Source organism: Perognathus longimembris, chromosome 4 (assembly GCF_023159225.1).
Source record: "Perognathus longimembris pacificus isolate PPM17 chromosome 4, ASM2315922v1, whole genome shotgun sequence".
Taxonomy (NCBI): Eukaryota; Metazoa; Chordata; class Mammalia; order Rodentia; family Heteromyidae; genus Perognathus; species Perognathus longimembris.
Genome location: NC_063164.1, coordinates 90,446,495 through 90,462,976, shown reverse-complemented (window position 1 = coordinate 90,462,976; position 16,482 = coordinate 90,446,495). Strand labels below are relative to the sequence as shown.

The window sequence follows — 16,482 nt, the reverse complement described above, 5'->3', positions numbered from 1 at the left end:
AAGGTTTGAAGTTAACCCAGGAAGAAAAGTCATAGAGACTATCTCCAATTAACCAGCAAAAAGCCAGAATGGAGTTGTGGCTCAAGTGGTAGAGATCAGCAGTGAGCAAAAAGGTGGAGTAAATTACAGCCTTTCACCCCGAGTTCAAGCCTGAACCCAGTGTACACTGATGCACACAGACACACAAACATACACAGAACACCAAGGAAAATCTCACACATTGTAATCAGTAAAAAGGTGTGATTTTCTATTTCATATAGACAGTGATTCATGTTCAGCAACAATCTCACTGAAGAATACAGTATGTGATATTGTCACATCAATGTATTTTGATGCTGGTTTCTACCCCTCCCCCTTCTTGCAAACAACCAATAAGGTACAAACTTCTTCTGACTGCCAGTCACAATAAGGGAAGAATCTTGGCTAATCAACATGTTGCTAATATTTGTGAAGTAAATTCTCAATATGGCATAACTTCACCTAAAGAGTGACAGCCTCCCCACTGCTCACTTTGTTCCATGAAAAAATCTATATTCTGATTTCTAGAGTGGGCTTTTAAAAATTCAGTACAAAAATTCAACAAGCATCAATATGATAATGATCTTTTTCAAAAAACCTGAAAATCTGCTTATTCGTTGTCAGACTAATTTGAAATTTTAAGTGTTACTCAGACATGTTTCTATTAGATAGTAAGAATTAGAATCATTAAATGACTATATGATTTACCATGATTCCTGTTCATGTTCATAGTTGATATATAATTATAAACTAGGCTGTGCTGATATTGAAGAACAAAAAATGATGCTGATTCAATGAGTACATAAAAAAGAAAATAAACTTCAATTACATATCTTTGTTCCCAGTAAACTCTTTCAGACAATGAAGTAACCTATGTCAATATAACCCTTCCTTTCACATACTATTAAAATAGGATGATAGTAGAAACATAATTTCTATTGGATTTTATGTTGATGTCAATTAACAAGCTGATCAATTTGAATAGTTTTTTTCTAAATGAGCATCAGCTGACTTAGTCTCTTCCAAATGAGTGAGTCTCTTTTGGCTGATCAATTCTGTAGAGAAGCTGGGCAGGTGAGAAGTAGCCGATATACTCCACCGTGTCTGGGGTGATGTCACAGTGGTAATGTCCACCTTCTCCATGATGACTGAAGAAGTGAGTGTGTTCCAGGCGCAAATCGAGCCCCTGGGACAACAGAGAAATAACCTGTTAGCATGCACGGTAGTTACTTTGATGAGAATTTTGAGGATAATGGGTATAGTATCTCATGTCTGTAATCCTAACTGGTCAAGAGGCAGAGAGTGGGAGTACCATGATTTGAAGCTAGCCGAGCAAAAAGTTCTCAATCAACACCCCATCTTTGTCTTTTGGTATTGGGGATTGAACCCAGAGCACTGCACCTGCTAGGCAAGTACTTTGCCAATGAGCTACATCTGAGCCCATAAACACCCCATCTTAGCCAGGAAAAAGCTAGATGTGCCAGGGAAGGCCTATAATCCTGGCTATGTAGGAAGCCAGGACTGAAGATCAAGAAGGCCTGGGCAAATTTAGTAAGACCCTATTCAAAACCTAACAGAATCGGTAAGAGCTGGGGACACGGTCCAAGTGGTAGAGCATTTGTGTAATGAGTGCAGAAGCCTTGAGTGCAAAAGCAGTACCCTTTTTTTTTTTTTTTTTGCCAGAATCTAGGGCTTCATGTATGAGGCAAGCACTCTTGCCACTAGGCCATATTCCCAGCTCCCCCGCCTCCCCAAATAATGATTTTTGTTGTTTAAGAAGCTTTTATTTTTTGCCAGTCTTGGGCTTGAACTCAGGGCCTGAGCACTGTCCCTGGCTTCTTTTTGCTCAAAGCTAGCACTCTACCACTTGAGCCACAGCGCCACTTCTGGCCTTTTCTATATGTGGTGCTGAGGAAATAAACCTAGGGCTTCATGTATACGAGACAAGCACTCTACCACTAGGCCATATTCCCAGTCCTTGTTTAAAAAGTTTTAAGGACAGATTTTTTTCATTTACATTACAAAAGTTTTGGGTTTTTTTTTTTGTTTTTGGTGTGTGTTGTGTGTATATAACAGAGTCTCAAGGTAACTCAGGTCTAGAACTTGTGATTCTCCTATCCCTAATTCCTAAATGTTAGGATTATAGGTCTGTACCACCATGCCAAGAATTGTGATTATTTTTCTTTTGTAGTGCTGACCATCAAACCTAGGGCCTCACATATGCTAATCAAGCATTCTGCCACTAAGCTACATCTCAAGCCCCAATATTTTTTTTTAATTTTTCATTTCTTTTTTTTTTGTAGGACCAAGGGCTATATGCTGATAGGTGAACATTATACCACTTAGCTGCATCCATGTATTTTTTTTTAAAAAAGCAGTATAAGCACATGATTCCAAACATGAAAGGATGCCTTCAGTAAAAGGATCCCTTCCTTAACTTTACCATTCATTTCCTTTCCTTTCACACAACAAATATAAGTAGTTTCTTACATAGCTTTCCAGAAATACTTACTTTTTTTTCCTCTTTGCACTCAACTTGTAGCATTCTCTGTACATGGTTCTACATACTGTTTTCTTACTCAACAATATAGCTTTGAGAATGTGTTTGGTGTTGATACTGGGACTTGAACTCAAGTCCTGGATGCTAACCCTTAGCTTCTTTGCTCAAGGCTGGTATTCTTAACATTTGGGCCACAGCTGCACTTCTGGCCTTTTGGTGGTTAATTGGAGATAAGAGTCTCACTGACTTTTTGCCTGGGATCAACTTGAACCATGATTCTCAGATCTGCCTCCTAAATAGCTAGGATTACAGATGTGAGCCACCAGCAACTGTCTGGTCTATATTAATTTTTATCCAGTGTGTAGAATTAGAATATAAACATTAAATAAGACAGAAGCAATAGATTCTATTTATGTTTCTACTATTTCATTGCATGGCTTTATGTCTTACTGAAAATACTTGTTGCTTCACTTTCTCAAAAGTAAAATCTGCTCTGCCAAACTCAGGGCAGGAAGCCTTATCTTTCAAGAAAATTGTAAAGCTTATTTTAGTCCTTAAATAACAGAACAAAAAAGTACCTAATTCTAAAAGAATATTCTAACATCAAGCTATCACTACAGTATACTGTAATATAAAAGACAGCATAAACTTACTGGGTCTCTGGAGACAAAAACTGGAAGACAAACCAGAGGAGCCTTCATCTCATAAAAATGCAGCCATTTATTCACTTGTTCATCAGAGTCCAGTGGGCAGGAGGAAAATTCTGCAGGCTGTAACAACAAATTATTAAACAGGTAAACATATGGAGTATCATGAAAATTAAAGTTCTTTTTATAATGGCATAATTTGATTCAGTTATACTTTTTTTGTTTGTTTTGTGTTTTTGCCAGTCCTGGGGCTTGAACTCAGGGCCTGAGCACTGTCTCTGGCTTCTTTTTGCTCAAGGCTACCATAGCGCCACTTCTAGCTTTTTCTATATATGTGGTGCTGAGGAATCGAACCAAGGGCTTCATGTATATGAGGCAAGCACTTTACCACTAGGCCATATTCCCAGCCCCTCAGTTATACTTTTAAGCCCTCTTACACACTGTACTGACTGTTTTGGTCTTATTATTATTATACCCAACTTTTCAAAAAAAATAGTGATTCACTTGGAGCCAGTAGCTCATGAATGCAATCCTAGCTACTCAGGAGGCTGAGATCTGAGGATCACAGTTCCAAACCAACCCTGGCAGTAAAGTCAGTGAGACTTTTTTTTGTTGTTGTTGTTGGTCATGGGGCTTCATCAAGGCTCAAGACGAGTGCTCTACCACTTGATCTATAGCTCCACTTCTGGCTCCCGAGAGGCACTGCCCGGTGCCTCTCAACTTTTTATCATAATGTTCAAAAGTTTTGGAGGTGTGTGGTGCTTTGGATTAAACCTAGGAGGTTAATGGGGTATCTTGTATGCATATGGGAAAATGTCACAATGAAAACCCCCTTGTATAACCAACATTTGTTTTGTTGTTTTTTTAATTAAATTTTATTGACAAGGTGTTGTGCAAACGGGGTACAGTTTCCAATCTTTGTTAATAAAAAGAAATTTTGGGTTGGAGAAGATGGCGCTGCCACAGTAGGGAGGCACCCCAACTCGCTCCAACTGAATAGCGAGCTGGGAACTCCAGCACCCAACACCCCATCAAGAACCCAGCAAAACCAGCAGCCAGAAGCAATAGAAAAAACGCAGGAAACGAAAAAGAACAAAAAAAGAAGAGCCTATAACCTGCGCAGAGCCAGAAAATCTCCGGGGTACCCGCCCCCCACCCACCGACCCTGGCCCGAACAGGGCCAGGCTGGGAAAGGGGACCCGGCGCCGGCAAACCGACTGCTGAAAAGTCACGCCAGGAGCGCGGAGTCCAGACAGCAAGAGCTCCACGTACCCCAGGGGGAGCGCGGACCAATCCAGACAGACGGCAGCAACGGGAGGCACAGGACCGCAGGGCCGGGATTGGACGTGAGCGGCGGGGGAACCAGGCGATGCAGAATGGGAGAGCCTGGGCCCGCCACCACCAAAAGACCAAGCGCCGCACCCCAGCACCAGAGCCCCGAAGGGCCAACAACAGCGCGAGACACACAAATGATCCAGGACCAGTAAATTCCCCATTACCCCCTCCCCCTACGGGAGACCAGCTATCAGAGACCCAAACCCTACAAAGAAGCTAGAGCTCCCTCCCTCCCCCTTCCCTCCCCGAGGGAACAAAGAACCACCAAATCAGGTGGCAAAAGGTCCCTTCAGACTCTGGGAGGACACCGGAGCTAGCAGAGGAGGGGCGGAGCAGCGCCAAGACAGCAGAGGAGCCTGAACCGGCTACACCGGCCCTGCCCCCTTCCCAACAGGAGACCGGCAGGCATTAGAAGCCCCACCTGAGGCGCCTGGGCCTTGCGGACTTTTTGAACAAAAGTCACAGGCGCGCTGGTGGGCAATGCCAGCCCAGCAGGGACACCTGGGCCCGATCACATGCCCCCCTCGCAGCGGAGGCGCAGTCTGTGGGCGCCAACCCACGCCCGGGCACTTGATCCCACTGGAGCCCACACATACCGACCCCCACAGCAAACTCACAGGAGGGCACAAGCACACCCCAACGACCCCGGGCTCGCTCTGGTAGGCATACGCCACACAGGTGGGCAGGGCCCCCCCAGCAGCAGCGCCCGCTCTGATAGGCGCACCCGCACAGGAGGGCAGAGCCACCCAGCAGCAGCGCCCACTCAGATTGGCAAATTTCACACAAGTGGGTGGGCCGCCCCTCAACAACACCAGCCCCGGAGCAATCCACACAGGAGGGTGAACCACCTGAGAGGAAAAAAGAACCAAAGAAGAGAAAAGCCTCCACGCCACGCTGAATCAGCGACCAGCAAACCTCCACCAGGGGCACGCTAGGGTCAGCACAACACAGCGGCAGGACACTATCCTGCAGAGAAAGACACAGAACCTACCCACCCCCAAGTGCAGGGAGGGTGACCACCTCGGCAACAACCGAGATGGTCACGCTCAACCATTGGGCAGTAAGGATCAACAGCCAAGCTCAAACCCAGAGCCAGGACACAAACAAGTCTCCCACTGACGGACCAGCAGGAACCAGCACAAAGCCAAACCAGGGAAGCCACACACAGATCTCCAGATGAGCAAATCACAAAGAAATATAACTAATTTCATCAAAGGGCAAGGCAACTTGCCAGCTCCAAAAAGCAGCACGACTCGAGATGGAGAATAAAAAAATCAACTGAGGCTTTGTTAGCAGAAATGATGGAAAGCCTCAGAAACGAAATCAGAAAACAATTCCAGGAATCCAAGGCCCAGGACTGGCCAAAAAAAAAAAAAAAAAAAGAAAGAAAATTATACATCATGACCAAGTAGGCTTCATCCCACAGTCACAAGGATGGTTCAACATCCGTAAATCAATCAATGTAATTCACCACATAAACAGAACTAAAATCAAGAATCACATTGTTATCTCAGTGGATGCCCAAAAAGCCTTTGACAAAATACAACATCCATACCTATTAAAAGCTCTGGAGACAACAGGAATAGATAGAACATTCCTCAAAACAATAAAAACTATATACAATAGACCAACTGCTAACATCATATTTAATGCAGAGAAACTGAAATCATTCCCCCTAAACTCAGGAACCAGACAAGGATGCCCACTCTCCCCACTTCTTTTCAACATAGTGCTGGAATCCCTAGCCATAGCAATAAGGCAAGAGGAGGACATCAAAGGGATCCACATCATCTAGGAAGAAATCAAGCTATCCCTATTCGCAGACGACATGATCTTATATCTGAAGGACCCAAAAAACTCAGTCCCCAAACTCCTACACCTAATAAACCATTTTGGCAAAGTAGCAGGATACAAAAACAATCCACAAAAGTCAGCAGCTTTTCTGTACACCAGCAATGTACAAGCAGAAAAGGAAATTATGGAAACAATTCCATTTACAGTAGCCAGAAAAAGAATAAAGTACCTAGGGATCAATCTAACCAAGGATGTGACGGACCTATTTAATGAGAACTATAAAAATCTAATAAGAGAAATCAAAGAAGACACAAGGAGATGGAAAGACCTCCCATGCTCATGGGTAAGCAGAATCAATATAGTGAAAATGGCCATATTGCCCAAATTGTTATACAAATTCAATGCAATCCCTATCAAAATCCCAGTTACATTCTTCACTGAAATAGAGAAAGCAATCCATAAATTCATATGGAACAGCAAAAGACCTAGAATAGCCAAAGCAATTCTAGGCAAAAAAAGCAGTGCAGGAGGTATCACAATACCAGACTTCAAGCTCTACTATAGGGCCATCATAACAAAAACAGCCTGGTATTGGTATAAAAACAGACCGGAAGACCAATGGATCAGAATTGAAGATCCAGAAATAAAACCACACTCTTACAGTCAGCTGGTATTCGACAAAGGAGCTAAAGACATACAATGGAATAAACATAGCCTCTTCAACTACTGGTTCTGGGAGAACTGGACAGCCATATGCAGAAAACTCAAAGTAGACCCAAGCCTATCACCATGCACCAAGATCAACTCAAAATGGATCAAAGACCTCAATATCAAACCTGAATCCTTGAAACTACTGAAGGACAGAGTAGGAAAGATGCTAGAACTTATAGGCACAGGAAGGAACTTCCTGAATATAGTCCCAGGGGCACAACAAATAGGGGAGAGATTCGACAAATGGGACTACTACAAATTAAAAAGTTTCTGCACAGCTAAGGACATAGCCACCAAAATAGAAAGACAGCCAACCATATGGGAAGGGATCTTTACCAGCACAGCAACAGACAAAGGCCTAATATCTGTCATCTACAGAGAACTCAAAAAACTAAGCCCCTCCAAGCCCAATAAACCAATTAGGAAATGGGCAAAGGAGCTCAAGAGAGACTTCACAAGAGAAGAGATAAAAATGGCAAAGAAACATATGAGGAAATGTTTAACATCCCCGGTAGTAAAGGAAATGCAAATAAAAACAGCCCTGAGATACCACCTCACTCCAGTTAGAATGGCCTATACCCTGAACTCAGGCAACAACAAATGCTGGAGGGGGTGCGGGGAAAGAGGAACCCTTCTCCATTGTTGGTGGGAGTGCAAATTAGTACAACCACTTTGGAGAACAGTATGGAAGTTTCCCAAAAAGCTCAATATAGACGTACCCTATGACCCAGCCATTCCACTCCTAGGCATCTACCCGGAACAACAGGCCCCAAGATATCAAAAAGACATTTGCACTTCCATGTTTATCACTGCACAATTCACAATAGCCAAAATATGAAAACAACCCAGATGCCCCTCCACAGATGAATGGATCCAAAAAATATGGTACCTATACACAATGGAATACTACATAGCGATTAGTAATGGTATACTGTTATTCGCAGGGAAATGGTCAGAACTTGAACAAATAATGTTGAGCAAGACAAGCCTAGAACACAGAAAACAAAGGGGCATGATCTCCCTGACATATGACTGTTAAGATGGGGTGACGGAGAGACAGTAGAGACCAGGTCTGTGAAACCAAAAACTACTTGTCAAATGGTATTTCCCACAGGATTGGGTCAGTGACCCAACACTATGTAACTAAAACCAAACAACTACTCAACATATAAAGGTCAAAAATTGACCTCTCAGTGGAATACAATAGCTCAAAAGCTATGTATGTACGTTCATATAAGACTACTGTCGACATATTGTCTAATGTCGACATTACATTTAAAGCCCTAGGTGAATTTTCTTGGGCATAGGCCACTTGGCTACTGTATATGTTCTTGGTACATTGTGTATTGTATATATGTCTACCTGACCTAGGGAAGGGAAAAAAAAACAGGGTGTAAGATATCACAAGAAATGTACACACTGACCTACTATGTAACTGTACCCTTTTTGCCAACACCTGGTCAAAAAAATTTTTGTTTAATTAATAAAGATATTACAAAAAAAAGAAATTTTGACATAAAAGATAGAATAAAAGCCGGGTGCAGTGGCTCCTGCCTGTAATCCTAGCTACTCAGGAGGCTGAGGTCTGAGGATCCCAGTTTAAAGCCAGTATAGGCACGAAAACTTGTGAGACTCTTCTATTTCCAATTAACTAAAAAGCCAGAATTAGAGTTCAAGTAGTATATTACCAGCCTTTAGTAAAAGAGCTCAGAGATAAAGAGAAGAGAACAGGCCCCGAATTCAAGCCCCAGGACTGGTGTATACATACACATACACACACACACACACAAAACTATACACAACCATTTTGAAATTAACCAAGAAAATAAAAGACTTATTTATAGACAACACTGCTGAAAGAAATAAAGATGTGTGTGTGTGTGTCCATGTATGCTTGTCCTGGGGTTTGAACTCAGGGTACTGTTTCTGAGCTGTTTTGCTGAAGGTTGGCCCTCTACCACTCAAGCTACAGCTCCACTTCTGGTTTTTGGTAGTTATTTTGAGATCTGGTAGTTATTTGGAATCTCATGGACTTTTCTGTATGGGTTGGCGTGGAACCACAATCCTCCTATCTCTGCCTCCTGAGTAGTAGTATTATACATGTGAACCACTGATGCCCAGAAAGAAGAGTTTTGTAAGAAGGAAAACATCTTGTGTTTGGGGACTCGATGACTTGCTGAGGTACTTCAGGGCTGAGGCATTACCTCAGTGATAGGCCATTTGCCTATGATGTGTAAGGCCTATTCTTTTTTTTTCTTTATTGTCAAAGTGAAGTACAGAGGGGTTACAGTTTCATATGTAAGGCAGTGAGTACATTTCATGTTCAACTTGTTACCTCCTCCCTCATTTTTCCCCCACCTCCTTCCCCTTTCCCTTTCCCCCCTATGAGTTGTACAGTTGGTTGTGTAAGGCCTATTCTTTGATTAGCACCACTAATAATGGGTAAATTACCCATAGGTAAATTACTTCCCATAGGGGAATGTACTCATTGGTATCAATGGTAAAGTGCTTGCCTGGTATGTGTAAGGCCCTGGGTTCAGTCCCCAGGAAAACACACACACACACACACGAAAGCTGAATATGGTTTCCATGAGTGAAGGAGAGCTAGGTAAAAGTTGAAGCTGAATATGGTTTCTATGAGTGAAGGAGAGGTAGATAAAGTTGATCGATAATATGTTTTACTTAGACTTAGACACACACACACACAAACACACACGAAGTTGAAAGCAGAATATGGTTTTCATGAGTGAAGGAAAGCTGGGTAAAGTTGATTGATAATATGTTTTACTTAGATAGGGGTAAGAAATCCTGGTGAGCTATGATAACTAAAAGCAATGATAATATACTGTACATTTTTTAAAGCTACAAAAAATGGATTTTGAATGTGTAATCCATATTGGTTAGTCTTGTCAAATACATTTAAGCTAATTTAAACATGATACAATGCATCAAATCCCCAGAAATGTGTGATTTTATATTAACATTTGTGAGGTGTATATGTGTGTGTGATGCTGGGGCTCAAACACAGGGCCTAGACACTTTCCCTTAGCTTTTTGCTGAAGGCTGCTATTCTACCCTGTGAGCCACAGTTCTGCTTCTGACTTATTGATAGTTAATTGGAGATAAGCAAGTCACAGACTTTCTCTCCTGCTCTGGTTTTCAACCTGGATCCTCAGCTCTAGACTAGCTAGGATTACAAAAGGTAATTCACTGGTGTCTGGATTTATGTTAAAATTTTTAAAAATTAGTTAAAATGAAAATAATGTGAAAAGATGTTAAACATCACTAATCATTAGGGAAATTAAAATGACAAGGAGACAGTACGTTAACCCGGTGGAATGGCTATTATTATAAAACCCTTAAATAACAAGCATTGGCTATGATGTACAGAAACTGAAACTCTTGAGCACTGCTGAAAGTAAAATGGTGCAGCCACTGTGGAAGATGATATGGAAGATATGGCCTGTCTTCAAATAATGAAAACTGTCAGGACACAGTGCACAGCTCAAGTGGTAGCACATTTGACTAGTATGTATGAGATACTGGGCCAACTAAAGCATCAGCAAAAACGAAACAAAACAAAACAAAACCCACAAAGCCTATTGAAATCAACATTGTGGGGAGAGGTAGTGAGATGGGGTTGTAAATGAGTGGAAAAGGGAATGGTGGACAAATACAATATACATATCTGATCAACAAGTGGGAAATAGGGCTGGGGATGTGGCTTAGTGGTACAAGTGCTTGCCTAGCATGCATGAAAAGCCACTAGTGGTGCTCTGGCTCAAGTGGTAGAATGCTAGCCTTGAGCAGAAGTAGCTCAGGGACAGTGCCCAAGCTCTTAAATTCAAGCCCCAGGACTGGCACACACACAAAAATACATGAGCCTGGGGAGAAGGAGTAGAGCAGGTGGGGGAAAGACAGGAGGGGTGACTCTGCTCAAGGAGCACCGGATAGATACATAAATGGACACATTAAATTGTAAGTCCTTTATACAATCGTTTGAGGATTGAAAGATACAAATAAAAATCTAAAAGAAAATTGCAATACTTTTACTAGACGTTATCTCAAAATATGATGCGTAAAATTTTTTTGTTTTATTTTTATTTTTGCCAGACTTGGGGCTTGGATTCACGGCCTGAGCACCGTCCCTGGCTTCCTTTTTGCTCAAGGCTAGCACTTTACCACTTGACCATAGCACCTCTTCAGCTTTTTCTGTTTATGTGGTGCTGAAGAATTGAACCCAGGGCTTTATGCATGCAAGGCTAGCACTCTACCACTAAGCCATATTCCCAGCCCTGATGTGTAGAATTTTTATATTCAAATTTTCAAGTAACAGATTCACAACAAAAGAGTGTCTTTAGAGATGGTGAGTATAGGTACATACACACAGCAATCCATGCAACATACATTGAGCTCTTACCATAATGTGAGCCTTTACTTTTCCCTTCTGAACCAGAAACGTGCCTCCCATCCCTACTGGTTTGTTTTCATAATGGTTTTCTAGAGCCTGTCTCATACACGTCACAAAGTTAAGCTGTCCAGTTCTTCTTTTGGCTTTTACTTCAATGACCTACACAAATAAGCACACCATTAAGTAAGCTGAAAAATTTGCAGTGGTTAACTACTTAAAGGTAGCATTATCTAAGTGCCATCAAGAAAATATTCGCATTTGTTCAGTGCATCTAAGTGTGAGTTGAGATGTCTCAATCCTCTGAAACACTTCTTAATCAATCATACGCACATATATACACATTACATGTATATGTGTGCATGTGTGTGTGTGTGTGTGTAACTTTGAATACTCTTTTCTTTTCCTCCCTTTTTTTTTAACCCTCCCTCCCTTTCTCACTCCTTTTTCTGTGTGTGTGTATGTGCGCCAATCCTGAGGCTTGTAAGCGTTTTGCTCAAGGATAGTGCTTTACCACTGAGCCAAGGGTCCACTTCCAGCTTTTTGGTAGAGAACTGGAGATGAGAGTCCATGGACTTTCCTGCCTGGGCTGGCTTTGAACCGTGACCCTCAGGTCTCAGCCTCCTGAGTACCTAGGATTACAAGCATGAACCCCAGGTAGCCAGCTAGAATTCTGTGTTTTTGTGGACAAAAATCACCTTGCCAGGTTGGCCCTCACTGGCAAAAAGATTAGCCAGTAATGCACATCCAAAACCATGGTATTTCTCACTGTATTTCTCTAGTAAGCACCCTCCATCATCAGGGCTAATCCGTGCAAAGTAACTTCTGTTCACAGGAGGGTTGTGTTCACTTTCTGTTTGCACAACTGGCATAAACTAAAAGGAAAAGAAAAGGCAATTAGTAAATCTATATTTAGAAAAAACACATATGGGGAGCACTGGTCAAGGGGCTTGAACTTAGAGCCTGGTCACTGTCCCTAAGATGCTTCTTTTTTTGTTGTTGTTGCCAGTGCTGGGCCTTGGACTCAGGGCCTGAGCACCGTCCCTGGCTTCTTTTTGCTCAAGGCTAGCACTTGGCCACTTGAGCCACAGCACCACTTCTGGCCTTTTCTATATATGTGGTGCTGAGGAATCAAAACCAGGGCTTCATGTCTACAAGGCAAGCACTCTGCCACTAGGCCATATTCCCAGCCACTCTTCTTTTTTTAAATAATGGTAAGAAAACTTGGCAGAGCTTTATTGAATAAGAAAGCAAGCAACCAGACAGAAAAAAATCAGACAAGCGGGGCTGGGGATATGGCCTAGTGGCAAGAGAGCTTGCCTCGTATACATGAGGCCCTGGGTTCAATTCCCCAGCACCACATATACATAAAATGGCCAGAAGTGGCTCTGTGGCTCAAGTGGCAGAGTGCTAGCCTTGAGCAAAAAGAAGCCAGGGACAGTGCTCAGGCCCTGAGTTCAAGCCCCAGGACCGGCCCAAAAAAAAAAAAAAAATCAGACAAGCAGCAAGGCAGGGAATAGGTTCAATCTTATATGACTCAAATCTTTATGGTATTCTTTAAAGACCTTGGACTGTACATTTTTGAGATCTTTCCTCAAAGAAAGGAAAGGAAGCCACTAAGAATGTGGATGTTCTCAAAGAGAGAGACACCTCTAAGCTTCTTTTTCTCAAGGCTAGTGCTCTACTACTTGAGTCACAGAGCCACTTCTGGCTTTTTCTGGGTAGTTTATTGGAGAAAAAGAATTTCACAGACTTTCCTTTCTGGAATGTGACTTTGAACTACAATCCTCATATCTCAGCCTCCTGAGTAGCCAGGCTTACAGGTGTGAGTAAACAGCACCTGGCTAGAAAACATCTTAATCTTAAATAATGTAATAGAATATTTTGTCTTGGGCTGGGAATATGGCCTAATGGCAAGAGTGCTTGCCTTGTATACATGAAGCCCTGGGTTGGATTCCTCAGCACCACATATATAGAAAAGGCCAGAAGTGGCTCTGTGGCTCAAGTGGCAGAGTGCTAGCCTTGAGCAAAAAGAAGCCAGGGACAGTGCTCAGGCCATGATTTTAAGCCCCAGGAATGGCAAAAAAAAATGATGGAAGAATATTTTGTCTTGGACTTAGGACGTTTTATTTCAAGTCTTTTCTAACACATACAAAATCACATGATATACAAAGTACTTACCTTTAGGTACAAAACACAAGAAACATGTTAGAGTGTGTGTGTGTGTGTGTGTGTGTGTGTGTGTGTGTGTTTACCAGTCCTGGGGCTTGAACTCAGGGCCTAGGCACTGTCCCTGAGCTTCTTTTGCTCAAGCCTAGCACTCTACCACTTGAGCCCAGCACCACTTCCAGCTTTTACTGTTTATGTAGTACTGAGGAATCAAACCCAGGGTTTCATGCATGCTAGGCAAGCACTCTTCTACTAAGCCTCATTCCTGGCCCACATGTGATAGTTTGGATCTTAAGAGCCCCCATATCCTGAAGGCTTGGGACTCAGTACAGTGGTTTCTGAGTTGGAGACTTTGGGAGTTGACTAGGTTATGAGGACTCTGATCTCATAAGTCAACACATTTATGGATTCATAGCTCAATGCATGGTGTGGGAAGGGCTTTGTTATATTACTGAGCTCCCCCTGTCTCTGTCTCTATTGACCTGTCTAATTCTTGTTCCCCACAAGATGAGCAGCTTTGCTGCACTATGAACCCCTTGCTATAGTGCTCTAAGAAATGAGACCAAACTTCTGAAACTGGACAAATTAAATTTTTCTTCCTTAAAACCTGGTTATTACAGTTATATTGTCAATATGAAAATCTAGTATAAACATTTTTACAAATGTTCACAATAATCTTTTTCCTCCTTTGCCCTTGTTATTATTATTTTTTTGTCAGTATTGGGACTTGAACTTGGGGCCTGGTGCTGTTCTTAAGCTCTTTTTTCTCAAGGCTAGCATTCTACCACTTTCAGCCACAGCACAACTTCTGATTTCCTGGGGGTTAACTGGAGATACAAGTCTCACAGACTTTCCTTTCTGGAGTGGCTTTGAACCACCATCGTCAGATCTCAGCTTCCAGAATAGCTAGGATTACAGGAGTGAGCCACCAGCACCTGGCTGCTGTTGTGCTTATTCTACCCTCCCTTTCCTTCTTTCCTTCTCTTTCTCCTTTCCATCGAGGAAAGATCTCAGAATTTACACTCCAAGGTCTTCCCAGAATACCATAAAGATTTGGTTCATATAAGGTTGAATCTTTTCCTTAAGAAAATCTGAAACTAGCCAGGTGTTGGGGGCTTACTCCTATCATCCTAGCTACTCAGGAGACTGAGATCTGAGGATCACTCCTGCCTGGGCAGGAAAGTCCAGGAGACTCTTATTTCTAACCACCAGAAAACGGGAAGTGCTGCTATGGCTTGAGTGATAGAGCACTAGCCCTGAGCTGAAGCGCTCAGGGACAGTGCCCAGGCCCAGGCCCAGAGTTCAAGACCCATGACAAACAAAAACAAACAAACAAAAAACCCCTGAAACTAAATATTACTGATGTACTACCGTTGTACCTATTGGAGTATGAGTAGTTCAAATCTGTATCAAATAGTTGTAAATCTGTAGAAAGGTATGTTTCAACTACTTAAAATTTATTCAAAGAAGTAGGCTTGTTGATAGAGCGGTGAAAAGAAAAGACAAACCAAACATGAAATCAATAGAATAAAATAATTATGTGTATGCTGACCTCAGAATTGAACCCAAGAGTTTGAAATGGGCCTGCCCCTGCTCCAAGAATAAAAGCTCCAGGCAGCTTGATTTCTTTTGCAATGTTATTCAGATCATAAACCTATAATGAAGATAAAAATATTTCAATCAGAACATATAAATTTCATGAGTTCCTTTTTATAGCCAAGTTCTACAGCACTTTGTCTGCTACATTGATCAGTCTTCTTACAATAAACAGGAATCAACCCAATTTCTGCCATCTTCAATGTGAATGTGAAGAGTAAATGTACACTTACTTTTTTTTTGTTTATAAGAGGCAGTAAGTAAGGCACACCTCCTACTTCTGCAATTCTAGTTTTCCCACAGATGCCTAAAAAAACACAAGCCATCTTAAAAATAGGGAAGCAGACAACTTCAATATTAAATGCCAGAAGACAACAATTTTGTTTATGAATAGTATACCACTTCTCCATCCTCCTAGTTTTGCAAACGGCAGAGCATGTAAGATATAACTTGCACACATGTCCAATTTTAGCTCTGTCTGCAATAATGTCATTTCTAAGTACCACTTGATACATAGTTGGCAGAATACAAGTAACTAAAAGCTACTGACAGGTCCAAGTTCAGACTGGATAAAATTTTTAGAGTTAGTCTATAATGTCATAATCTCTTAAAATCTATTGTTTTTCCAGTGGGAGGGTCCTTCCTTTCTTCTTGCTTTTTTTTTTTTTTGGCCAGTCCTCGCACTTGGACTTGGGGCCTGAGCACTGTCCCTGGCTTCTTTTTGCTCAAGAAGAGCACTCTGCCACTTGAGCCACAGTGCCACTTCTGGCCGTTTTCTATATATGTGGTGCTGGGGAATTGAACCCAGGGTTTCAATACAAGGCAAGCACTCTTGCCACTAGGCCATATTCCCAGCCCCCTTCCTTTCTTCTTTTGGCTAGAATTTTTTGAACTTAAAAGCAATTTACTCTGGTTGAATGCTAACTCTTTTGTACCACTACTTTAAAGATAATAAAAACATAATTTAAAAAGGAGGAAAAAAAACCCCAGCTTACTCCCATAGAAATAGAGTTTTATATGTGTGTTCCAGTCCTGGGGCTTGAACGTATGACCTGGGCACAGCTGTTTAGCTATTTTTTCTGAATTCTAGCACTCTACCACTTGAGCGATAGTTCCAGTTCTGGTTTGGTGGTTAATTGAAGATTAATGGACTTTCCTTCAAAGCTTTGAGTCACAATCATCATATCTCAGCCTCTTGAGTAGGACTACAGAATTGAGCCACTGGCACCCGGCAGAATATATACTTTTTACATCTATATTAGGAAATATTCTTGTAAGTTTATTTCTAGTAGTTTTAGTACAAA

General features: G+C 41.9%; 1 protein-coding gene across 2 annotated transcripts in view; it reads right to left on the bottom strand.

Annotated features, from left to right (window-relative positions):
• Positions 1-202: 202 nt before the first annotated feature.
• Positions 203-16,482, bottom strand: part of C4H11orf54 (chromosome 4 C11orf54 homolog) — a 29,311-nt gene continuing 13,031 nt past the window's right edge. The window contains exons 4-9 of one of the 2 annotated variants that reach the window (XM_048345632.1): positions 15,412-15,485; positions 15,135-15,236; positions 12,112-12,288; positions 11,426-11,575; positions 3,172-3,288; positions 203-1,204 (exon numbers count right to left, since the gene is read on the bottom strand). In XM_048345632.1, coding sequence (XP_048201589.1) covers positions 1,031-1,204; positions 3,172-3,288; positions 11,426-11,575; positions 12,112-12,288; positions 15,135-15,236; positions 15,412-15,485 — 794 coding nt within the window. In that variant the 3' untranslated portion in view covers positions 203-1,030. Of the gene's footprint in view, positions 1,205-3,171; positions 3,289-11,425; positions 11,576-12,111; positions 12,289-15,134; positions 15,237-15,407; positions 15,486-16,482 lie in introns of those variants that run through there. The other variant, XM_048345633.1, reaches the window with a different exon arrangement.